Source organism: Apodemus sylvaticus, chromosome X, assembly GCF_947179515.1.
Source record: "Apodemus sylvaticus chromosome X, mApoSyl1.1, whole genome shotgun sequence".
In the NCBI taxonomy this organism is placed as follows: domain Eukaryota; kingdom Metazoa; phylum Chordata; class Mammalia; order Rodentia; family Muridae; genus Apodemus; species Apodemus sylvaticus.
In genome coordinates, this window is record NC_067495.1 from 38,520,273 (window position 1) to 38,546,781 (window position 26,509).

At 35.9% G+C, this 26,509-nt stretch overlaps 2 protein-coding genes across 2 annotated transcripts in view; both read left to right on the forward strand.

Annotated features, from left to right (window-relative positions):
• LOC127674430 (odorant-binding protein 1a-like) overlaps positions 1-19,848 on the forward strand; it is a 43,212-nt gene extending 23,364 nt beyond the window's left edge. The window contains exon 6 of the mRNA XM_052170217.1: positions 19,778-19,848. Coding sequence (XP_052026177.1) covers positions 19,778-19,848 — 71 coding nt within the window. The remainder of the gene's footprint in view (positions 1-19,777) is intronic.
• A 578-nt stretch (positions 19,849-20,426) lies between these two features.
• Positions 20,427-24,810, forward strand: LOC127674431 (odorant-binding protein 1a-like). Its single transcript, XM_052170218.1, has 6 exons — positions 20,427-20,477; positions 20,943-21,082; positions 22,180-22,253; positions 23,640-23,750; positions 24,428-24,526; positions 24,794-24,810. Exons 1-6 carry the CDS (start codon positions 20,427-20,429, stop codon positions 24,808-24,810), a joined length of 492 nt encoding a protein of 163 aa, XP_052026178.1.
• The last annotated feature ends 1,699 nt before the right edge of the window (positions 24,811-26,509 follow it).

Genomic DNA, 26,509 nt, shown 5'->3' on the forward strand with positions numbered 1-26,509 from the left:
ACTACCAAATTACCATGCAATTTACACCTTCTTGGGGACTGTTAATTAAGACATTTCTGCAAGTGTTAATTAAAATAATTACTGTTCAGAATACAGTATAAAAATTTACCAGTATAGGGAATGTACAGAAATAGATTTTTTATCAACATCTATGTTTAAACCATGAGGAATGATTTTATATCTGTAGTCATGATATTTAAATACAGTAGAGAGTTGATGGTTAATACCTATAAAAAGTGCTACTATGCTATCATCAAAGATACCTTTCCATTCTTTGTGTAGTATCAATGGATATATCATAGCTTCTGTGCCAATGGCTCAGGAAACAGCAGTAGATGGACTTGGAAAGATTGTTAGAGACAGAAAATATGTATATCTACTGTGAAACAGTATTTCCTAGGAATAGCTGCTCAGTAAAGTCTGGATCAATCACAATATAATTGGACATGTTAAAATGACAAAGGAAAAACGGCTACTTCCCATCCCTACATATAAACTATAGGTAACTTAAGATAGGTAGGAGAAGGAGAATTAACTTCTCCAGGGATAAGCTCACTATTAGTTGTCTAATAAAGAAAGATCAGCCTGGAAACCATATACACATCAACAAACAAAATACACTCAGGTTCTATGTGTATATTCATATTCATCTATTTGCAAAATATATACACATAGTTGGATTATGTATGTGAAATTTATAGCCAAAGAAATAGAGGCTATGGACTTGATAGTAGGTAAGTATGTGAGAGAAAATTTAGCTTACAGGGGTTGTGGGAGGAAAATGTAACACTTCTATTTCAATTACAAACATAAAATTAAATTGAAGTAATATCTGATATTTAAGAGCTATAATTCAATATTTAACTTGTGAGTTGTAATGGTTTTTCTTTTTTTTAATGAAATTTTTTTTATTCGATATAATTTATTTACATTTCAAATGATTTCCCCTTTTCTAGCCCCCCCCCCCCACTCCCCGAAAGTCCCGTAAGCCACCTTCTTTTCCCCTGTCCTCCCACCCACCCCTTCCCACTTCCCCGTTCTGGTTTTGCTGAATACTGTTTCACTGAGTCTTTCCAGAACCAGGGGCCACTCCTCCTTTCTTCTTGTACCTCATTTGATGTGTGGATTATGTTTTGGGTATTCCAGTTTTCTAGGTTAATATCCACTTATTAGTGAGTGCATACCATGATTCACCTTTTGAGTCTGGGTTACCTCACTTAGTATGATATTCTCTAGCTCCATCCATTTGCCTAAGAATTTCATGAATTCATTGTTTCTAATGGCTGAATAGTACTCCATTGTGTAGATATACCACATTTTTTGCATCCACTCTTCTGTTGAGGGATAGCTGGGTTCTTTCCAGCATCTGGCAATTATAAATAGGGCTGCTATGAACATAGTAGAACATGTATCCTTATTACATGGTGGGGAGTCTTCTGGGTATATGCCCAGGAGTGGTATAGCAGGATCTTCTGGAAGTGAGGTGCCCAGTTTTCAGAGGAACCGCCAGACTGATTTCCAGAGTGGTTGTACCAATTTGCAACCCTACCAGCAGTGGAGGAGTGTTCCTCTTTCTCCACACCCTCTCCAACACCTGCTGTCTCCTGAATTTTTAATCTTAGCCATTCTGACTGGTGTAAGATGAAATCTTAGGGTTGTTTTGATTTGCATTTCCCTAATGACTAATGAAGTTGAACCTTTTTTTTTTAGTTTTTTTTATAAATATTTTTTTATTCGATATAATTTATTTACATTTCAAATGATTTCCCCTTTTCTATCCCCCCCCACTCCCCGATAGTCCCTTCTCTTCCCCTGTCCTCCCTCCTACCCCTTCCCACTTCCCCGTTCTGGTTTTGCCGAATACTGTTTCACTGAGTCTTTCCAGAACCAGGGGCCACTCCTCCTTTCTTCTTGTATTTCATTTGATGTGTGGATTATGTTTTGGGTATTCCAGTTTTCTAGGTTAATAACCACTTATTAGTGAGTGCATACCATGATTCACCTTTTGAGTCTGGGTTACCTCACTTAGTATGATGTTCTCTAGCTCCATCCATTTGCCTAAGAATTTCATGAATTCATTGTTTCTAATGGCTGAATAGTACTCCATTGTGTAGATATACCACATTTTTTGCATCCACTCTTCTGTTGAGGGATACCTGGGTTTTTTCCAGCATCTGGCAATTATATATAGGGCTGCTATGAACATAGTAGAACATGTATCCTTATTACATGGTGGGGAATCCTCTGGGTATATGCCCAGGAGTGGTATAGCAGGATCTTCTGGAAGTGAGGTGCCCAGTTTTCGGAGGAACCGCCAGACTGATTTCCAGAGTGGTTGTACCAATTTGCAACCCCACCAGCAGTGGAGGAGTGTTCCTCTTTCTCCACACCCTCTCCAACACCTGCTGTCTCCTGAATATTAATCTTAGCCATTCTGACTGGTGTAAGATGAAATCTCAGGGTTGTTTTGATTTGCATTTCCCTAATGACTAATGAAGTTGAGCATTTTTTAAGATGCTTCTCTGCCATCCAAAGTTCTTCAGGTGAGAATTCTTTGTTTAACTCTGTACCCCATTTTTTAATAGGGTTGTTCGGTTTTCTGGAGTCTAATTTCTTGAGTTCTTTATATATATTGGATATTAGCCCTCTATCTGATGTAGGATTGGTGAAGATCTTTTCCCAATTTGTTGGTTGCCGATCTGTCCTCTTGATGGTGTCCTTTGCCTTACAGAAACTCTGTAACCTTATGAGGTCCCATTTGTCAATTCTTGCTCTTAGAGCATACACTATTGGTGTTCTGTTCAGAAACTTTCTCCCTGTACCGATGTCCTCAAGGGTCTTCCCCAGTTTCTTTTCTATTAGCTTCAGAGTGTCTGGCTTTATGTGGAGGTCCTTGATCCATTTGGATTTGAGCTTAGTACAAGGAGACAAGGATGGATCAATTCGGATTCTTCTGCATGCTGACCTCCAGTTGAACCAGCACCATTTGTTGAAAAGGATATCGTTTTTCCATTGGATGTTTTCAGCCTCTTTGTCGAGGATCAAGTGGCCATAGGTGTGTGGGTTCATTTCTGGATCTTCAATCCTGTTCCATTGATCCTCCTGCCTGTCACTGTACCAATACCATGCAGTTTTTTAACACTATTGCTCTGTAGTATTGCTTGAGGTCAGGGATACTGATTCCCCCAGATTTTCTTTTGTTTCTGAGAATAGTTTTAGCTATCCTGGGTTTTTTGTTGTTCCAGATGAATTTGATAATTGCTCTTTCTAACTCTGTGAAGAATTGAATTGGGATTTTGATGGGTATTGCATTGAATCTGTATAGTGCTTTAGGCAAAATGGCCATTTTAACTATATTGATTCTACCGATCCATGAGCATGGGAGGTTTTCCCATTTTTTGAGGTCTTCTTCCATTTCCTTCTTCAGAGTCTTGAAGTTCTTGTCATACAGATCTTTCACGTGTTTGGTAAGAGTCACCCCAAGATACTTTATACTGTTTGTGGCTATTGTGAAGGGGGTCATTTCCCTAATTTCTTTCTCAGCCTGCTTATCCTTTGAGTATAGGAAGGCCACTGATTTGCTGGAGTTGATTTTATAACCTGCCACTTTGCTGAAGTTGTTTATCAGCTGTAGGAGCTCTCTAGTGGAGTTCTTTGGGTCACTTAGGTAGACGAACATGTCGTCTGCGAATAATGTTAGTTTGACTTCTTCCTTTCCAATTTGTATCCCTTTGACCTCCTTATGTTGTCGAATTGCCCGAGCTAGTACCTCAAGTACAATATTGAAAAGATAAGGAGAAAGGGGGCAGCCTTGTCTGGTCCCTGATTTCAGTGGGATTGCTTCAAGTTTATCTCCATTTAGTTTGATGCTGGCTACCGGTTTGCTGTATATTGCTTTTACTATGTTTAGGTATGGGCCTTGAATTCCTGTTCTCTCCAAGACTTTAAGCATGAAGGGATGCTGAATTTTGTCAAATGCTTTTTCAGCATCCAATGAAATGACCATGTGGTTTTGTTCTTTGAGTTTGTTTATGTAGTGGATTGTATTGATGGATTTCCGTATATGGAACCAACCCTGCATTCCCGGGATAAAGCCTACTTGATCATGGTGGATGATCGTTTTGATGTGTTCTTGGATTCGGTTGGCACGAATTTTATTGAGTATTTTTGCATCTATGTTCATAAGGGAAATTGGTCTGAAGTTCTCTTTCTTTGTTGGATCTTTTTGTGGCTTTGGTATCAGCGTAATTGTGGCTTCGTAGAAGGAATTGGGCAGTGTTCCTTCTGTTTCTATTTTGTGGAATAGTTTGAAGAGTATTGGTGTTAACTCTTCTTTGAAGGTCTGGTAGAATTCTGCACTGATGCCATCTGGTCCTGTGCTTTTTTTGGTTGGAAGACTTTCTATGACTCCTTCTATTTCTTTAGGCATTATGGGACTGTTTAGATGGTCTAGTTGGTCCTGATTTAATTTTGGTAATGGGTATCTGTCAAGGAAATTGTCCATTTCCTCCAGATTCTCCAGTTGTGTTGAGTACAGGCTCTTGTAGTAGGATCTGATGATTTTTTGGATTTCCTCAGTTTCCGTTGTTATCTCTCCCTTTTCATTTCTAAGTTTGTTAATTTGGATACTTTCTCTGTGCCCTTTGGTCAGCCTGGCTAAGGGTTTATCTATCTTGTTGATTTTCTCAAAGAACCAGCTCCTGGTTTTGTTGATTTTTTGTATGGTTCTCTTTGTTTCTACTTGATTGATTTCGGCCCTGAGTTTGATGATTTCCTGCCTTCTACTCCTCCTGGGCGAAATAGCTTCTTTTTGTTCTAGGGCTTTCAGGTGTGTCATTAAGCTGGTAATGTATGCTCTCTCCATTTTCTTTTTGGAGGCACTCAGGGCTATGAGTTTTCCTCTTAGCACTGCTTTCATTGTGTCCCATAGATTTGGGTATGTTGTGTTTTCATTTTCATTGTGTTCTAAAAAGTCTTTAATTTCTTTCTTTATTTCTTCCTTGGCCAAGGTATCATTGAGTAGAGTATTGTTCAGTTTCCACGTGTATGTGGGTTTTCTGTTGTTTCTGTTGCTATTGAAGACCACTTTTACTCCATAGTGATCGGATAGGAGGCATGGGATTAGTTCTATCTTCTTATATTTGTTGAGGTCTGTCTTGTGACCAATTATATGGTCGATTTTGGAGAAGGTACCATGAGGTGCTGAGAAAAAGGTATATTCTTTTGTTTTAGGATAGAATGTTCTATATATATCTGTTAAATCTAATTGGTCCAAAGCTTCAATTAGTTTCATTGTGTCCCTGTTTAGTTTCTGTTTTCCTGATCGGTCCATTGAGGAAAGTGCAGTGTTGAAGTCACCAACAATTATTGTGTTAGGTGCAATGTGTGCTTTTAGTTTTAATAAAGTTTCTTTTACGAAAGAGGGTGCCCTTGCATTTGGGGCATAGATGTTCAGGATTGACAGTTCTTCTTTTTGTATTTTTCCTTTGACCAGCAAGAAGTGTCCCTCAGGGTCTCTTTTGTTGACTTTGGGTTGACAGTCAATTTTATCTGATATTAAAATGGCTACTCCAGCTTGTTTCCTGAGACCATTTGCTTGTAAAATTGTCTTCCAGCCTTTTACTCTAAGGTAGTGTTTGTCTTTGACCCTGAGGTGTGTTTCCTGTAAGCAGCAAAATGTAGGGTCCTGTTTACGTATCCATTCAGTTAGTCTGTGTCTTTTTATTGGGGCATTAAGTCCATTGATGTTAAGAGATATTAAGGAATAGTGATTGTTACTTCCTATCATTTTTGACGTTATTTTTTAAATGTGAATGCTTAACTTCTTTTGGGTTTGATGAAAGGTTACTATCTTGCTTTTTCCAGGGTGAAGTTTCCCTCCTTGTATTGGTGTTGTCCTCCTATTATCCTTTTTAGGGCCGGGTTTGTGGATAGATATTGGGTAAACTTGGTTTTGTCATGAAATATCTTAGTTTCTCCATCTATGGTGATTGAGAGTTTTGCTGGATATAGTAGTTTTGGTTGGCATTTGTGTTCTCTTAGAGTCTGCATGTGATCTGCCCAGGACCTTCTAGCCTTCATAGTCTCAGGTGAAAAGTCTGCTGTGATTCTGATAGGTCTTCCTTTATATGTTACTTGGCCTTTTTCTCTTACTGCCTTTAGTATTCTTTCTTTGTTTAGAACATTTGGTGTTTTGATTATTATGTGACGGGAAGTATTTCTGTTCTGGTCCAGTCTGTTTGGAGTTTTGTAGGCTTCTTGTATATTCATGGGCATCTCTCTCTTTAGGTTAGGGAAGTTTTCTTCCATAATTTTATTGAAGATATTTGCTGGCCCTTTAAGTTGTAAATCTTCACTCTCATCTATGACTATAATCCTTAGGTTTGGTCTTCTCATTGTGTCCTGGATTTCCTGGATATTTTGGGTTACAAGCTTTTTGCATTTTGCATTTTCTTTAACTGTTGAGTCCATGGTTTCTATGGAATCTTCAGCATCTGAGATTCTTTCTTCTATCTCTTGTATTCTGTTGTTGATATTTGCATCTCTGTCCCCTGATTTCTTCCCAAGGCTTTCTATCTCCAAAGTTGTCTCCCTTTGAGTTTTCTTAGTTGTTTCTACGTCTGATTTTAGATCCTGGATGGTTTTGCTTAGCTCCTTCACTTGCATGTTTGTGTTTTCCTGTAATTCTTTAAGAGATTTTTGTGTTTCCTCTTTCATGACCTCAGCCTGTTGACCAAAGTTCTCCTGTATTTCTTTAAGAGATTTTTGTGTTTCGTCTTTCATGACCTCAGCCTGTTGACCAAAGTTCTTCTGTATTTCTTTAAGTGTTTTTTGCATTTCCTCCTTGTTGGCTTTTGTATTCTCCTGGATTTCTTTCAATGATTTTTGTGTTTCCCTTGCAAGGGCTTCTAACTTTTGATCCATTTTCTCCTGAATTTCTTTAAGTATGTCCTTCATGTGTTCCTGTACCAGCATCATGACCAGTGATTTTAAATCCAAATCTTGTTTTACTGGTGTGATGGGGTATCCAGGACATGTTGGTAGAGGAGAATTGGGTTCAGATGTTGCCATATTGCCTTGATTTCTGTTAGTGACGTTCCTGCGTTTGCCTTTTGCCATCTAGTTCTCACTGGTGTTAGTCTTGTCAGTGCTGGACTCACCAGTGCAAGCTGCCCCTTCCCAGTTGGCCTCTGGTGCACAGCTTACCTCCTGCACTGCTTGTAGACAGGGTGCTGCTGCCCAGGCTGTTCAGATCCCAAAGCAGGCAACCGAAGGCTCCCGCTGGGGCACGCTGGATTCACTGGAGCACACTGACTTCTCCCAGCTGGCCGCCCGGAAGCCCAGCTAGCCACTTGCAGGACTTGGAGACGTGGTGCTGCTGCCCAGGCTGATCTGGATCCGGAAGCGGAGAGAGTAGAGCTGAGGGCTTCCGCCTGAGGCCTTGCCCCAGATTGTGTCTGTGGACCAGATGGAGCCTGTGTGCACCCTCAGGGAGAGCCGATGGTGTATGCTGCTGTGACCTCCCCTGTGTTCCGCTCACTCCGCTGGGCAGCCGATCCGCCAACCGGGCTGGCGCACACAAGGTTAGCCTGGCTGCCCAGTCCCTGGGTCCAGGCAAAAGCCTGGGAGGCCAAGGTCCAAGCAAAGTTCCCCTAGGGCTATGACTGTTAATTGGGTCCTCCAGGTGACTAGGATGGCGGGCATGCGTGCCCGCGCTCCCTGAAAGCGCCGGGAGAGTCTGCTGTGCTAACAATCACCTGGGCGGGTTGACTCACAGATGGCCCACCAAGCCGCCCAGTTCTTGGGGTCAGTCCTGTGCCTTTTGGGGCCTAGACCCCCGCTTTGTTAGCCTCAGGCTATGCCTGTTACAGGTCTGCCCGCCAGAGCTCTCTGTCGTCCCGCAGGCAAAATGGCGGCGGCGCGCAGGCAGGCCTGGGCAAAAAACCTCCTGGCTGGGTTGGCACCCCGATGGCCCCCCGACCAGCCCAGGGCCTGGGTGCAGGCCAACGCCCGTCGGGCTCAGACCACCGCGGTGTTGGCCTTGGATTATGTTTGTGTACCTCAGTCTGTCCGATCCCTGGAGTACGGAACCAAGATGGATGCACCTCTCCTGACTGGTGGGAGGCCGAGTTCTGAAGTGGCTTCCGTGCAGGAAAGGCGCCGCACAACTGCAGCTGCTTGCCGCCCGGCTGGTCAGCGAAGGTCAGTGGTCGTGGGCGCAGGGCCTAACTGGTCCCTGTGTCGCCTTGGTTTCACTGCTGATGGCCCTTCAGCTGGAACAGCCACTGCTGCACTGCCACCGCCGCCGCCGCCGCCGCCTGTAATGGTTTTTCTAGTGTAACAGAGCACTAGACTCATATCATTTTACCTCCAAGATAATGTGTTATTTTCTGAGGAATAATTTTTTCATTCTATTTATTCATTATATTTCTTTTTACTATTGAGTTTATTCTTTATTTTGGTTGTATGTTTTTGTAATTCCATACAAAAATTTTAATTCACAGGTTTAATTCATCATTTTCCCACCACCTGCACATCTTCTGTACATTGAGAATAATGTTTCCCAGTAGTTATTCTGTCAAAAGCAAAATACAAGCAGAGATAGCAGTACCTATGGAGATGTATTTTGGAAAAAAAACTAGAGGAAAGTATAAAATCTGATAGCAAAACATGCAATATAAGGGCATTAGCTATGCATCTTCATGTATATAAAATCATAATTCCATTGGAAATTTGTACATGAGGCTTTCTTCATTAAGCCAAAGCTTAGACCTAGGTTAGCCATCAGAGTGAAAGGATGCTCTGAGGATGAAACTTATGATTAGATAAGAATCTTAGATGTCAATACTCTGAGTATTTCTACTCAGGGAACTTGGAATTTATAGTTATATGGTTAATTGAACCCTGTAAACAAGATCAAAATAAGCCCTTAAACTTCCTAGCTGGTAAGATTAGTATAAGAAGAAATAAAAGATAACAGGAAATTTGAAAAGATTGAAATTGATTGAAATTTTATTTTCCAAATAAACATATGCAGAGATAGAATGCAGAATGTGTTTTAATTTAGAATTTGTGGACGTTTGGTGAAATGATGTCAATGTTTTGTGAAATATAGAGATACAAGAGAACTAATGAATGAAAAACTTACTTTAGTGTTTCAGAAAACCTTTCCATAAAGTAAAATCTTGGACAATGTGCATATACAATTACTGTAAAACAGACACACAGAATGTCCATGCCATGCAGAAGAATAAATAATTCCTGTCATACAGCAGAGTAAGAAGGAAGAAGGAAATGATAAAAACAAATCTATTCTGATTTGACTTTAACCAGAACGGATGGAAGGATTTTCCTTGAATTGTACAAGAAGCCAAAGCTAACATTGTTTGGGGTTGTGAACTCTGAGGCCATTTATAACTAAAATTACATTAAAGAGTATTTATTTTCTTGACTCATTGTAGTTAATTTCTATTGGACCCGTTTTATCCTTAGTTTTGTAATACTGAATTCATATTTCTTTCATAGTTTCTAAAATGTAGATATAACTTGGTGACTAGTAACATATTTTTCTTTAATAAACACTAAAGAAGTATGTTGTTAATAGCTAGTTTATGAAGCACATTTTTTCTAATTTAGCATGAAAATCTTACACTTTCTAATAAGAGCCAATTTTCTTTTGTTGTTCTTTTTGTTTCTTTTAAATTGTTGATATTAAAAATTATGTAATTTTTCAGAATAGAGTTGAGGAACATCTTAAGGAATGAATAAAAAGAATGTTTAAGAAATTAAGTTGGAGAATCTTTAGTGAAAATAGTTCCATGAGACTTTGAGAACTTGGAGTGTGGAGAGAGGGAACATTTTTTCAGAAAAGAAAATACCAATGAATCATTGCCTTCTCCAATGTATGTAAGAGAGAGGCAGAGATAGAGAGGCAAACTTTATCAAAATCCCTTTATTGAGGATGTTGAGAGGTAGTAAAGGGGCAGTAAACAGAAAATTCATACATTTCCTTGGAGACACATAAAAACTTTTTATATAACAGGACATGTATTGATAAGGCATAATGAAATTCCCAATTTTAATAAAAATGAAATATCCAAACATCTGAGTAAATGATTCATTCAGATGCATATAAAATGAAACAAAATACTTATCTATAAAGTCCCTTGTTGCATGATGAAATTATAAGCAAACCCCAAATTACATGTCATCACACAGTCATTACAATGATATGTGCAACATGGTTACAATTTGGAACTATGGTAAACGCAATTTTATTCTCACACTTTGTGAAAATTTAAAGCTGTCCTCTTATGACTGTACTAAGCTTGAGTATATTGCCAAGAAATACATCTGCTCAGTTCTTGAGAACAATAATCATTGAATCTTTCTTTACTTTGAAAAGGTCAACAACCATAAAAATATATCTATCAATTTCAATCAGATTGTAACATGACATTATAGTTCCTAATAATTGCATACTACTAGGTGGAAACCAACCTTTAAAAATGATCAGAGACAAAAATGCCTAAAACTGTGCTACAGGATCACTATTAAAATTAATCACCTCACTTCAATGAATTCTAGAATTTTAGAGAACACAGATATGAAGAGTATCACAAACCTTAGCATATGCTCTTTTCACAGGGTGGGATGATTTTGTGGACTTTTCCTGAGTCATGCACAATATCCATTAAGCTGAGATCACAGAATATCTCACCATTGAACACAAATATCTACAATATTTTTTATTTGCTAAAATATGAGGCTTGTCACATATATCTCAATAACATGTATCAATTAAGTGAAACAATTGGCAATTTCACACACATATCACATATGTAAGGTATTCTGTTTAATCCCTGTTTCACATTTCTCACATATGAATGTCAAGCTATCAATGTTTTCTAAATCACAGGACTCTTTTCTTGATCCATTTTTAAAGAATGTTTTTGTGTTTCTGGATAATTTCATCCTATCACTGAATTAAAGACAATTTTGGAAATAACATTGGGATTCTAGGGGCCACATCATTCGATAAAAGATGGCCCATAGCTCAGAATAGAAGGCTATAAGAACCTAGACAGCTCCTCATGTAAAATATCTAACATATGGGCAATATCTTTTAAGGGCTCAGTGCAGAAAAACATGTAAAATGTCAACTCTGGCAAAAAAGTGTCAAGAAGGACTTCAGATAAGTAAAATTTCATAAAGCTAAAGAAGTAATAAACAGCGTGAAGGAGAAATACCTAGAATGGGAGGGAATCTTTATCAGCTCTAAACATGAAATAGAATTAATATCCAGAGAATATAAACATCTGCAAAATCAGAGTCAGAAAATAAATTTTCCACTCAAATTGGGCCTCTTATCTGAAGAAAGTATTTTAAAAATATACAGTCACAAAGAGAGAAAATGACTCAGAAATATCTCAAAAATATAACTCTGCACTAATTATTTGGGGAATGCAAATAAGAGAATGGCTAAGATTACTTCTTATCCCAGGAAGAAGAGAAGAGATAAGCATTATGTAGGGGATTACCAGGAAAGATAAGTCGGAGGATGTTGACTGGGGAATGGGCAGAGGGAAGACAGCTTATGAGACTTATGGGGAGGGGGGAAGGAGGAAAGGGGAAAGAATTTGGAATGTAAACAAAGACTTCAGCAAAATGGCAGGTTATAAAATCAACACAAGCAAATCAGTGGCCTTCCTATACTCAAAGGATAAACAGGCTGAGAAAGAAATTAGGGAAATGACCCCCTTCACAATAGCCACAAACAGTATAAAGTATCTTGGGGTGACTCTTACCAAACATGTGAAAGATCTGTATGACAAGAACTTCAAGACTCTGAAGAAGGAAATGGAAGAAGACCTCAAAAAATGGGAAAACCTCCCATGCTCATGGATCGGTAGAATCAATATAGTTAAAATGGCCATTTTGCCTAAAGCACTATACAGATTCAATGCAATACCCATCAAAATCCCAATACAATTATTCACAGAGTTAGAAATAGCAATTATCAAATTCATCTGGAACAACAAAAAACCCAGGATAGCTAAAACTATTCTCAGCAACAAAAGAAAATCTGGGGGAATCAGTATCCCTGACCTCAAGCAATACTACAGAGCAATAGTGTTAAAAACTGCATGGTATTGGTATAGTGACAGGCAGGCAGATCAATGGAACAAGATTGAAGATCCAGAAATGAACCCACACACCTATGGCCACTTGATCCTCAACAAAGGGGCTGAAAACATCCAGTGGAAAAAAGATAGCCTTTTCAACAAATGGTGCTGGTTCAAATGGAGGTCAGCATGCAGAAGAATGCGAATTGATCCATCCTTGTCTCCTTGTACTAAGCTCAAATCCAAATGGATCAAGGACCTCCACATAAAGCCAGACACTCTGAAGCTAATAGAAAAGAAACTGGGGAAGACCCTTGAGGACATCGGTACAGGGAGAAAGTTTCTGAACAGAACACCAATAGTGTATGCTCTAAGAGCAAGAATTGACAAATGGGACCTCATAAAATTACAAAGTTTCTGTAAGGCAAAGGACACCATCAAGAGGACAGATCGGCAACCAACAAATTGGGAAAAGATCTTCACCAATCCTACATCAGATAGAGGGCTAATATCCAATATATATAAAGAACTCAAGAAGTTAGACTCCAGAAAACCGAACAACCCTATTAAAAAATGGGGTACAGAGTTAAACAAAGAATTCTCACCTGAAGAACTTCGGATGGCGGAGAAGCATCTTAAAAAATGCTCAACTTCATTAGTCATTAGGGAAATGCAAATCAAAACAACCCTGAGATTTCATCTTACACCAGTCAGAATGGCTAAGATTAAAAATTCAGGAGACAGCAGGTGTTAGAGAGGGTGTGGAGAAAGAGGAACACTCCTCCACTGCTGGTGGGGTTGCAAATTGGTACAACCACTCTGGAAATCAGTCTGGCGGTTCCTCCGAAAACTGGGCACCTCACTTCCAGAAGATCCTGCTATACCACTCCTGGGCATATACCCAGAGGATTCCCCACCATGTAATAACGATACATGCTCTACTATGTTCATAGCAGCCCTATTTATAATTGCCAGATGCTGGAAGGACCCAGGTATCCCTCAACAGAAGAGTGGATGCAAAAAATGTGATATATCTACACAATGGAGTACTATTCAGCCATTAGAAACAATGAATTCATGAAATTCTTAGGCAAATGGATGGAGCTAGAGAACATCATACTAAGTGAGGTAACCCAGACTCAAAAGGTGAATCATGGTATGCACTCACTAACAAGTGGATATTTACCTAGAAAACTGGAATACCCAAAACATAATCCACACATCAAATGAGGTACAAGAAGAAAGGAGGAGTGGCCCCTGGTTCTGGAAAGACTCAGTAAAGCAGTATTCGACAAAACCAGAACGGGGAAGTGGGAAGGGGTGGGTGGGAGGACAGGGGAAGAGAAGGGGGCTTATGGGACTTTCGGGGAGTGGGGGGCTAGAAAAGGGGAAATCATTTGAAATGTAAATAAATTATATCGAATAAAAAAAAGAATATAGAAAATTAAAAAAAAAAAGAAAATTCCTACTCAAAATTCTGATATTAACTTAAACCACTACATAGCAGGGGCTATTTTAAGACATTTTCATATTTTCAATAGTCAAAACTGCATATAAACATTTCCTTGTTTGCTCCATTCACCCACACCACACTACTCCCACATCCATACACACAACTAGATTAGTAACATTTTTCTCTTTGTATTCATAGAGTATTAGGGATGATAATTCTGCATCGAACAGCCGTATGGAGTACTACTCCCTACTAAAGTAACTTAATTTCCCTTTTTCTTGTCCTCATTTTTTTTGCGGTTAAATCTAGGGGTGGACTTTACAAAATTTTTCCCCTTCCATGTTAACATGTCCATTGATACTGCCATTTTTCTCATTCAAACATTTTTAGGAGACAAATTTTTCAGGCAAATTTCCATTATTATGACTTTCAGTGTCTTTGATTTCCAATCTTTCCACTCCCACTTCAGAGATGTTCCCTGTCCTCTAGGTGAAGGTGTTGGGTGTTGTTATGTATGCACAGTTGGACATGTCTTGAAGCGTGTTGCCTGGAGCTTTTTTCTCTTTTCAACCTCCTCTTTTTATAACATTATCCATCATAGTGAGAGAAGACTCTGATGGTGCAATAACATCTTAAACTAGGATCTCTTGTTGCAATATCCTGGGTGTTGTTAGTTCATGGAACATTGAATTCGCAATTAATACTCTTGGTTGAATATGAATACAAGATAAAATTAATTCCTTAATGCTTGTCAACCTAATAGTAATATAAAATAAAAGCAAGGAAAAGTGAAAGAAATAAAAAATAAAAACAAGTAGATTTTATAGTATTCAAAATAAACGGATATAGAATTATATTTGTAACAGATTTTAATTCAAAAATTACAAAATCTTGTTAATTATTTTAAGATTGTATATTATGATAAAATCATTTACCCCTTAATATTTCCATCTGTGTACTATCCATATGCCCCCTTTCTCTGTCATACTTCAAGACTTCCTTTTATATTCACTTTTGTCATATTCAAAATTGTGAATATGTGATGATTCAATATGACAGTTTGTGATTATAGATAAGAACAAGGGAATTGGAATCAATGAACTTATTTAATTTTCCATAAAGCTATTTAGGAAGGAAAATTATTCACAAAGTTTGTGTATATGATTATACTCAGGTTCATTTATACTCAAGAGACATAGAATTTCAGGGAGCATGAATAAAATAGGGAAGGTAAAAGGAAAAATTTAGCGTTCTATTCTGATTTGAGATCAACCTGAATGGATGAAGCAAATTGTTTATATTGTACATAAAGACTAAGCCACTGGGAAATATTGAGGATGGAAACTCTCAGGTGATTTGTCATTCAATTGAAAATAAAACCTGTTAACTTTTGTGACTGTCATGGTTGACTCAACTTGCTACTGTTTGAACCTCAGTTTTGTCAAAGAATTCATTATCTCTCATAATGTCATAGAGCCAAATTATAGGTACAAAAATATGCGTTATAATGGAAAATGTAAAGTAGATAGTTGTTAGTGAATATGCATAAGGATTATTATAAGAATGAAAGAAAATCATTGTCAATCATAAACGAATTTTGTGGAGAGTAATGAACATTTGCATTAAAATATTTCAGAATCATTTCCCTCAAATACACTAGAGGTATGTCAAGATGAAACATGGATCTATATATTTAAGAGGCAAAGCTAAAGAGACTTTAGAAGAACTGATCATGTTAAGTATAAAAACTGTACATTGGACAAAGGAACATTCCTTTAGGGAAATGGCCAATGAGTGAATGTTTTATTCTTATACTAAAAATGAGTAGAAGAGGAGAGGTAAACTTAATTAACCTTTTGATATTTTGGACTCTAGAAATAGCATTTATTTAGCCAATACAAAATGCATATGCCTTTATTCCAGCAAAGACACATGGAGTGTCCAGGACATATTTTCCTGTCATACAAAAAAAATTGTTCAAGCAGAAAATAATTAACCACATCTATTCTGATTTGACACCAACCTGAATGTATGATGATAATTTAATTGGATGCTATAGAGTATAAGGCCAAAGGCACTGATGGAGCCTAAGGATTCTGAAATTTGTCACTGAACCAAAACTAAAGTGTATTGATTTTCAGAATCATCATATTTGATTCATCCTGATGCTGTAAAATTTATAGCTTGTATTTAACTGAAAATTTATCCATTTTAGAGTAATAGAATAAAAATTTTGTTATTAATTTGTTAATAGTAAAAATGAACCATTTTATTGAAAATGTCAAGAAGCATATTGATGTTAGTTATTCTATACAGAGGGAGATTGATAAATATTTGATTTTAATATTGACTTCTTACAATGTATTTATTTATCAGGAAAACACATGAACATCTGTCCTGAGAAATGCCTGTATCATTTCCACCCTACAGAAATCCATATCCTGGAAAACCTGATAGCAATATATTTAAGAGGCAAAACTAGATAAGATTTAGGAGAACCGAATACTTGAAGCTTAAAAACATTGATATATGAGAGAAGAAAATTCATTTTGTGCAACAATTACTGAATGTCTGAATTGTCTGATAGACAGAGAGACAGAGACAGCACCTTCAAAGTATTAATAAAATAACACCATATAGATAAGTAACAATTTGAACAGAGGAATGTAGAAAATAATGAAGTGGAACAATCATGTAACATGTCATTTCATTCTTTCTGAATAAAATAAAATAAAATTCCAGTTTGAAAACATAAGATATCTCTTACATAGTTTCTTTTTACAGTGTGTGAATATTGGCCAATCGGTTGAGAAAATTGAATCCACACAGGTGTTTGAGAACTGGGAAAACATACAGGTGCCTTCCTCTGTTCATATTGATCCTGAGCATCAAGTTAAGAAACACAGCAGCTGAATTCTTGACAAACAGAAGTCAGTGAACTATCCATTTGGTTTGAAAAGGTCAACAAACATAGGTCAACAGAGAAATATATCATCAATCTGTAATTGGAATGTAACATAAATTATCCTTTCATTCTTACTGTCATGGAACAGAAAACAAATGCAAAGGAAGAATGTGTGTGTTCTTTGGGAGATCTTCAGTAATGTGATTTTATACTAAATTTTTGTTTGTTGGTAATATTACACATAGAAAAATTTTCTGTTAATTTTTTCTCCCATTTCTAAAATCTTCATCTCAAGCTTATCAAATCTCCTACATACAACAGTATCTTTTCACAGTATCATTACCTTTAGTTTTATTATTGGCCCTATTAGGTTATTCAGGATTATGCATGCTATTTTGGCTTTGTAATTAAATCTTGGTCCCTAATGCTATCACAAGGGATCAATAGGAAATGACAGCATTCTTCCTACCTCCAAATCTATCAATGGATTCTAGATCAGAAAGGAAGTGTGCAATCCAGTGAACCGGATCCTCATTTTTGCTGTCTAGCAGATGGGCAAAATCTACTATAGGTGTTGCAGGCATACATGCTAGCTGTGTACTAATATCCAGAACAGATGAATATTTAAAACACAGTGTGTCAGAAAGTCCATGGTGGATTTTTTGTGAGACGTTGACATGAAGGCAAATGTCTAAAAAGAAAAGATTCAGAGAGAAAGTGAGAGGGTTTAGAGATAACTTTTGGAGAAATTGCAAAATTACAGAACTACTCTGGAAAACAGTGCATAGAATTCTCAATTGGGTAAAAGTAAATGCACCATGTGACTCTCTCAAACAACAACAATTTTGTTTGGCTTGTGCCCAAATGACTTGACATGATTTTTGTCAGTTACTTGCTCATATATGTTTATTGCTCCTATATTCATATCAGCTAGGAAATGGAGATAAACTAAATCTCCTAAAACTGTCTTATGGCTGATAAAAATGGTACATGTATAGTGTGAAATATTATTAACTGATGAATAAAATGGAATCATGAAATTTGCAGATAAAAGAATCTGTTGGGTGAGATGACCCAGACCTTGAAAGACAAATGTGGCATGTTTTGTTTGTTGTGTTATTCCTAGCTACAAATCTCAAGATCAAGATTTAGGAATCACTTGAGACCTTATAATTATCATGCCTAAAGTTAGTATCTATATCAAATCATTCACTTTATGGTACAGGAAACCCTGTGGAACAGAGGTAGAAATTATAGCCGTGCATGCTAGAGAACACCAAGCAAACAAGACTTCTTTTTCAATATGAAGGATGGAACTATGAATGTACTGAAACTGAAGTACCACACAGAGGGCCTGCATAGGTCTGTACCAGAGAGAGACCTGGAACTAAACAATGTGGACCCATGCCCCATTTGTAAATCAGAAACCACTCCAATAGATAGCCACTTTCAAATCAAACTTAATTTTTTTTAGGGAATCTTACTGAGTAATCAAAATCAACTAAAGGATAGCTACAAGCCCATAAGTAGACCACCAACAGAAACTGGACTCAATGGTATGTTTGGAGGTTTCTATTCTCAAAATGTTGGCTTTTTCCTTTTTGAAAAATTAACTATTTTGTACATTTTATATTTTTGTTTTTATTTTCCAATGATTTTTTAACTTACTAATTTTATGTATTTACATTCCAAATGTTGCTGCAGAATGTCCCTCTCCAAGGAGTCTTCTAGAAAATCCTCTTTTGCTTCATTTCTTTTCCCCCTTTTAATTACTATATCATTTCCATATATATTATGCCTTCCAAGTTATTGATTTTATTGGATTCCAGAGTCTGTGAAACTATAGTTATGTTTTTCCTCTGTTTTATATTTGGCTCATTTTTCTGTTAGTTTTTGTGGTCCAATTTACTTGTGTAAGTATTGTATTTATTTTATTTTATTATACATTATTTTATTATTAATCCTTAGAAGACTCTTTTGCTTTCTAATGAGAGACAGAAATCCAGTGCATCTAAATTAGTCGGGAGGTGAGTAGGAACTTGGAGGAACAGAGAAATGGAATTCCATAAACTGTCCATATTATATGAGAAAAAAACTAATTTGAATAGAAGGAAAAGGGTTTTTGGTTCACTCATCACAATAAAATCTTCCATTCATAGCAGGTGGAGACCAGTTCAGAAAACGAAAACCAGCAACAACCAAAATTGAGAGATGTGGAGTGTAGTTATATCTATTCCACTGATTCCATAACCAATAATCTAGCTGCATTGCAGTAGAAAGTATGGAAGTATTGTAAAGAGTAAAACGAGATAGAGTTAAAAGGGAGAGATGAAGAGAGAAGCTGCAGCCAAAAATGACACTATGACTAAATATGAGTTCAATTGGGAGAGGGAATGGAATGATAATGTAGATTGGAAAGACCATGAAGCAACAATTCTATATTAAGAACTGCAAGAAATGTAGGAATTAGAGAGTAGGAAGAGGGAACAACAGGTTATTTTACATTAGATGATCAACCCTTTAAACCTATGTTCAAGAAAAATTATATATTTTCAGCAAAAGAATTATATGCGTGTGTGTGTGTGTGTATGTGGTGTATGTGTGTGTGTGTGTGTGTGTGTGTGTGAGAGAGAGAGAGAGAGAGAGAGAGAGAGAGAGAGAGAGAGAGAGAGAGAGAGTGGTATGTGTGTCTTAGTATGTGTGTGTATGAACAATACCTGAAGAAATTTTTCCCCAGATTGAATGAGATTAAGGGAATGCATATGGGAGGGTTTAGAGGGAGGAAGTGAGAGTGGAAAATTATGTAATTATTACCTCCAAAGCAAATAAATGGAAATAAAACAACAAAGATAATGATATAAAGTACACACCTTTACTGTTTTCCAGTGATGTAGCTATAAAGCCTGGATTTTTAAAGAAAAATAGCACGGTGCTAACTGTAGCTTATTCCATGTCTTAGAGGCTACAGTCCCAGAGGAGAAACAATATTCTAGAATTTTGATACTCTTTTTGATTCCTCCTAGATATGGCTGACTACATCTTGTTTATAATGAGAACTGAGATCTTGAATCTGATGTGTAAAGAAGCCAAACTTTTTGCTTAGAAGAGGGAAATTCCTTTAGAAAATATAAAGCATTAATTTTAGCTCGAATATAGTCCATTTACCCATAGGAACAGTCTTTCAAAATATCATTACTTTTTTTTTTACATACTTTTACACTTTGGTTTCTTTATATCAGTAATTCTTGTAATTATAATCAGTGAACATCTGGCTTGTTTTTTCTGTATTTATAGAGTTACTTTTCAATGATCTCTTTTGTAGCTATGTGTATGTGGTGGTGGATGATATTGACATTGATGAATAAAGAAGTCAATATATGGAAAGTTTTAAAAGTATGAGAAGTCTTATGACTATATCTTTATAGGAAATTTTCCTTATTCTTTAACATATTTTCGAGTAAGCAAGTGGTTACTCTGGCTCATATAGCCCAAGCCAAAATTTTAAATTCTTTTATCTGAACAGTATTAGGCTATGATTCAGAATGTATCTTAACTTGCATGTCACCTTGGTTAAATGAATCTTATAAGCATAGAGATATGCATTGTGACATTTACCCACCACCACATTTCCGAAGCCAAAGAATTACTCATAAATGCTATCATAATGATACTCCTTTCATTCTAACTGTAATGCTCAACTAATCGTCAAAACATATTACTACCTGGCAGATAATCTTATTCCTTTAAGGACATGAGTTCATATTTCATCTGCCAGGGCCCAGCAGGAAGTACTGAACAGAACTAGGTTGATGTGATAGGAAATCATTTGTTGATTCCATGTCCCTCCCTTCCACTAACTGTATAAAAACCTTTGTCAGTCCACATCCTTCACAATTAGTTATCTACTTTGAGCTTCTGTAGAAGAGCAAAGTCAGGTGCCATCATGGTAAAATTTCTGCTGCTGGCTTTGGCATTTGGACTGGCTCAGGCTGAGGTAAATGTGTGAGGTCTGTGTTTGTGAGCTTTCTCAGTAGCATCATTCTATGGATGTGATATGTCATTCAGTTTATCCATGCAAGTCCATCTTCATTAAATAACCCTTCTGACTTTTATTCACGTATATTTTTCCAATCAGATGTTTTCTAAGATGAAAGAAGTAAAATAATGGATCAGATTTACAGATTGTGTGAGGACAAAAGATGAGCAGTCTCAGGTCCATAATTCTATATATATCATGTCATTATATATTTTGAGTTCCTGGTAATATTATCTTGAACTAACAAATGAAATATCAATGATGAATATTTCCAGTAATTTTAAATATATTAATGCTTGAGAGAAGAAATGTGAATACCTACACTTAAAGTGTTGTATGGTTTTTGAGAGAATAGTTGTAAAAACCAACTCATATTTTAATGGTCTGTATGATTTTCTTTTGTCATTTTTATTGCTTTTCCAGATTGAAGGAGAATGGAAAACTGTTGCTATTGCTGCTGATAATGTAGACAAGATAGAACCTGCTGGAGAAATGAGACTCTATTGTCGTGAAATTACTTGTGAAGAGGATTGCAAGATATTGAAAATCACATTTTATGTCCAGTAAGCAAATAATCCAGAATGTAAACTGAGCAAATTATTTAAATTTCCTATAATTTTTTTGTTTTTGTTTTTGTTTGCTTTGTTTATTGAAACTGGGCTCTCTATATAGCGTTGGCTTTCCTGGAACTCACTCTGCATAAAAGGCTGGTCCTAAAACTCCAAAATTGTCCTTCCTCTGACCTTGAAGTCTAGAATTAAACGTATGCTCCATCACTGTCCAAACCATTTCTTACTGCTAAAGTGATGTAATTTTCAGCGGAATATTTTGATTCTCGTCATGAATCCAAATACCCCATTTTTAGCAATGTAATATTATTCTACATTGGGCCAAATCTGAATATCACTAAAAGAGATAATACATGTCTCCAAAAGTTATGAGTAAATCTTGAGGGATCATTTTGTTTGGAGGTCTGTCATTAAATTTTATCACCACTGTTTGACAGAGAAACCTCTAAAGAAACCATGTGTAGTTAAGTGAAGGGCGTGATCACTTAGGTCGGAGCCATAGATCTTATATTATTCAATCAGTGATTTCATAAACTCCCTCCACACATAGGTCTAATAAATCTAGTTTTAGTATCTTTTATATGAGTTCTACATTCAATGCTTCTCTCTGACATTTGGATGACTATGTTTCATGCATGTCTGCATATCTCAATAAGAACTGAGAATGCTTAGAAACATTTATATTTTATACCCACAACTTTTACTTTTAGGTTACATATAATACCACTTGAAATAAATACACATATACCCATGTCTATATTATGGCTGGACTAGATCAAGAGAATTTTCATAAAGAAATTCTTACTCAATGACTATTCAAGTTTGTATAAGGATATCACCAGAAACTCAAATTGGCACAAATAAAGAAAGTAACTATATGACTGCCACAAGTATGATATTTTCTAAAAGAGAATTATGAAAAATTTAGGTGAATAATTAAGAAAAAATTAGGTAATTAGGTCCTATCTCTGTACAGTGACAACATTATTGATCACAGTTCTTCCTTAAATGCATTATAACACTTAATGATTTTTAATATGAATTCAATGGTAGCAATGAACAATCCATGGTTCCTGTTTTTAATATTTTAGTGAAAATGGACATTGCTCTTTGACCACAGTCACTGGGTATTTACAAGAAGATGGCGAGACCTTCAGAACTCAATGTAAGTACAGTTTCTGGGAGCACCCTCTGTGACTAAACCATTGTGGTTTATGTTGATAGTTCAGGTGGCCAATGTTATATAGGTCAAGAGCAAATTTGGTTGTTTGGAAATTGATTAATCTCTCCAACCATCTCAGATATGTTACCAAGTACAAATAAATTCTAGGTCACCTGATGTTTACTTGGAGAAGACCATTATTATATAAAGATGTGAATAATTATAGCAATATTTTTTGCAAGTAGTTTTTCCACAGAAACATTACTTCAAGATAATATTTACTCTCTAATTTTTTAATATTGCATCAATTTTTATTTGCAAAACTAGCTACTCTATAGTAGGACTCACTGTTATTAAACATATTTGAAGATTATATGCCTGTGTACCCCCCTGTTCTTGCAATAAAAACATGACCTGTCATAATTGAATAAGGGAAATTTTAGTTTATACTTTGATTTTAAATATATATGTGGAGCTACATGAATGTTGTATTTGTTTGTTTTAAATATATATGTGGAGCTACATGAATGTTGTATTTGTTTGTTTTAAATATGTATGTGGACCTACATGAATGTTGTATTTTTTTCAGATTTGGTAGAGAATTTAATATTCTTAATATTGACTGATAAACATCTACTCTTAAAAGCTGTTATGCATAGTACTTGTTAAAATATTTCAGACTGATACATTCTATTTTGTAAGAAATCCTAAAATAATAGCAACATTCTTCAAATAAATTATACATAATTTGACTTTGCACTTGACATTAAAGAGACCAGACCCTAGTATTCTTTTACTTTCTTGTAACTTTGATCACAGAATAAGTGCAATTGTTTCTCAAAAATCTGTCCTGTCTGTCTCTCTGTCACTCTGTCTTACACACATACACACTGTGAATATCTAGTAATCTCTAAAAATGTCTTAACTATATCATTTTCAGTAATAACAGAGAAAGTATAATATTTTGTGCATGTTATTAATTAGTAACTATCTCTTTGACTACATGTATGCATTTCTCATCAAGTTTTCCAATGTTTAAAAACATAGTTTTAACTTCTCAAAAATTTCACCAACACCCTTTGATATCTGGTTGAAGGTATCAGTAGTACCTAAACAACAGTCCCACTAGACTTGGCACAAGATATTCAGAGAATTGGAAAGTCTCTATACTTTGGATTTTTTATCAGTTTTGTGGCATACAAATATTATTCATATTATAATGTAGTGTGGGAAATGAATGTCTACAGTAATAGGCATGTATGCATGGATCGTATATTTGTGAATCAGATATTATTGCTACTCTCATGGTCAACATTAATGTTCCACAAATAGGTGACATCAGAAATTTGAGTGTCACTGACTTTTGAAATATTTCTATTATCATTACAGATCAAGGGGATAATCACTATGCAGTTGTGAAGCAGACACCAGAGAACATAGTCTTTTACAGTGAGAATGTTGACAGAGCCAGCCGGAAAACAAAATTGATATTTGTTGTTGGTAAGAATGGCAATGCATCTCTGAAATAGTAACAAAGGTACTACTCTGAAAATAAAGACTAAGTCAGATTCACCATTCCCCCAGTACCGTGTTATAGATGTCCAAAGTTCTTTCCACTAACTGATAACCACATTGTGTGTGGACCTACATGAATGTTGTATTGTAATAGAGTGGCATGACACTAAAGATTGTGGGCAATGAAGGAAGTGATTGGAGGAGTTCATGTTCATGTTTTCTCCATGGACAAATGGGGCATATGTGATTTTCCCAAAGTTCAGACCATTTTCAGTGTCATTTCACAAAATGTGTAGAAAATTAAAGCATACAGTATAGCCCAAGAGAAATGGGGAGTTTCCATTTTCCATCGAAGTTCTTGACACTTTTATTTTTAAGAGTAGATGAGATTGATATGTGTAGTTTCCATAGACAAATAGTTTCTAAGTTTTTGTTCATCATGAAATACTGGAAAGTGATCTAATATAACAAGTTTTACCTTATTATTTATGTGCATGAGCCTTGGGTTAATTTTTATTAACAATATTGACCCCATCCAAATGGATGAATTTGGAGAAGTTGGGACTTTTCATTAAATATCATAGTGGGACACAAAGGAAACAATATTCATAATGCAGGATTGTCATAAACAAATCTCTGACACTATTATTCATGGAATGCAGGAAAAAATCCTTTAACTCCTGAACAAAAGGATAAACTTGGTGAATTTGCTGTGTCAAAGAACATTCCTCCTGAAAACATTCGAGAAGTCCTGGGTACAGGTAAAGTTAATGCATGTTGTTTTTGCTATAGCATATATATATATAATATACTAATAATCATATACAAATTTATCTCTATTTACATATGTATATATACATAAACACACACACACACACACACACACACATATATATATATATATGTTTATATATTTATACGCACACACATATCTCATTCCTGATTTAGATAGAAAATTTTGGGAGCTTTTCTCATTTTCTAGTGATAAAATCTTTGTCGCTTCTTACCCCACTTACTTTCTTTTACAGATCCCTGTCCTCAGTAACAGTCTTCTGTAGGTGAGTAGAAAGGGACCCCATATATACCCACATATATGTTTTAAGTGAGAAGTGTTTTTATGTAAAATTTGATATAAGCATGTTAGTAAAAGTACTTGATTTTAAATGAAGCGAGAGTGTTAAAAGTGTTTTATATATTGAAAGTCCTATAGTGACAAGTGTGACATAGAGAATAATTTCATTTATGAAATAATATTAAAGATTCTTGTATCATTCAGAATTGTTAATGTTTTTATTTCGAAAATATTCCATCAAGAAAATGTGTTTTTTTCATTTGAAAACTTTTCATTTTAATATGATTTCTGGAGTATATTTTCAGCAGATTTGGTATAAGCCTGTTTCCTTTTCAATATGTACTTTGATCACTCTCATTTTAAATTTGTATGTAGGACCACATTGTAGTTTTTCCTGTAGTTACAATCTATATATCCAATATATGGGGCACAGATTATTTTTGTGAAAGAATTCCTTATGTACAAATCTTTCTCTATAATCTACATTGTTATATTTAACTTTGTTCTGTTGCAACCTCAGTGAGGAAACCTTTCCTGTCAGCTCAACCATGTGTTAATTTTTTTCATGTTTGCATAGATAACAACAGGATGAGAATTATGCATCGTAACCTCTTCACTGTGGAATCAGTATCATGTATAATTAAACTTTCCAGTCAAGGTACTGCATACCTGACTTGACTTTCCTTCCTCTTCTCATGACCTGTTCTTCCTTTTTGAATGAATAAATAAAATGATTCAAGAAGCAATAATGACCTTGTGAAAGAGTCTCATTTAAAAGGCATGTGAATATAATACCCAAATATATGAAGCACATAAATGTTGACCAAATGATATATTTATATGTAAAACAATTGTAATATTTGAAAATGTCACACTTCAGGAGGCATTGCCAAGAACATCACAGAACTGAACTTTATGTTTTTCTTAGTATTTAGTTTCAACTGTAACTTTTCATAGGAGTTTGAATTATCCCAGCACACTAAAATATCTCACATAGCAAACTCATTGTTTCTGGCTATATTTTACACATTATTTAAAATAGATAAAATAAATATCTTTTCCAAAAAATCCCTCTACAGGGATTATCTTTTGCTTAATGACTCCAGCAATCAAATGAATCCAGGCACATTCAAATAGTATACAAATGAGTCAATCAGTTTTGAGAAATAGAATAAACTCACTGTAATCCATAATACCAAACCCTAGAAATATGCATTTATATACTACATTTTTCTATGTGTATTACAATGATTCCCTAGAAGGTAGTTAGCTATCAAGAAATAAGAAGCAGATACAGTCTTCTTAGAGGTTTGGAACAGTGAAATGAAGATGTAGACAGTGTTGTTACATCCTGTTTGGAAAGTCTAAAGATGAAACAGATGCAAAGTAGTATCCATAGGCAGCTGATGTGATTAAGAAACCATGGCACAGTCTTTTTGTTGTTGAAAGAAGGCTGTTATTTCACATTCCTTCCTGTTCCTTGTTAAAAGATGTCACTTAAAAAAAAAAACACATATGTATAATCATTTTTTACAGTCCAGACATTTCCCCTCCTAGTCCACCCTCAGAAAGTTCCTCATCCCATTTCTCCTCCTCTGTCTCCAGTAGGATGTCCCTAAACTCATAGACCACCCCCACCCACCCTGTCAGTCCTCCCCACTCCCTGGGCCCT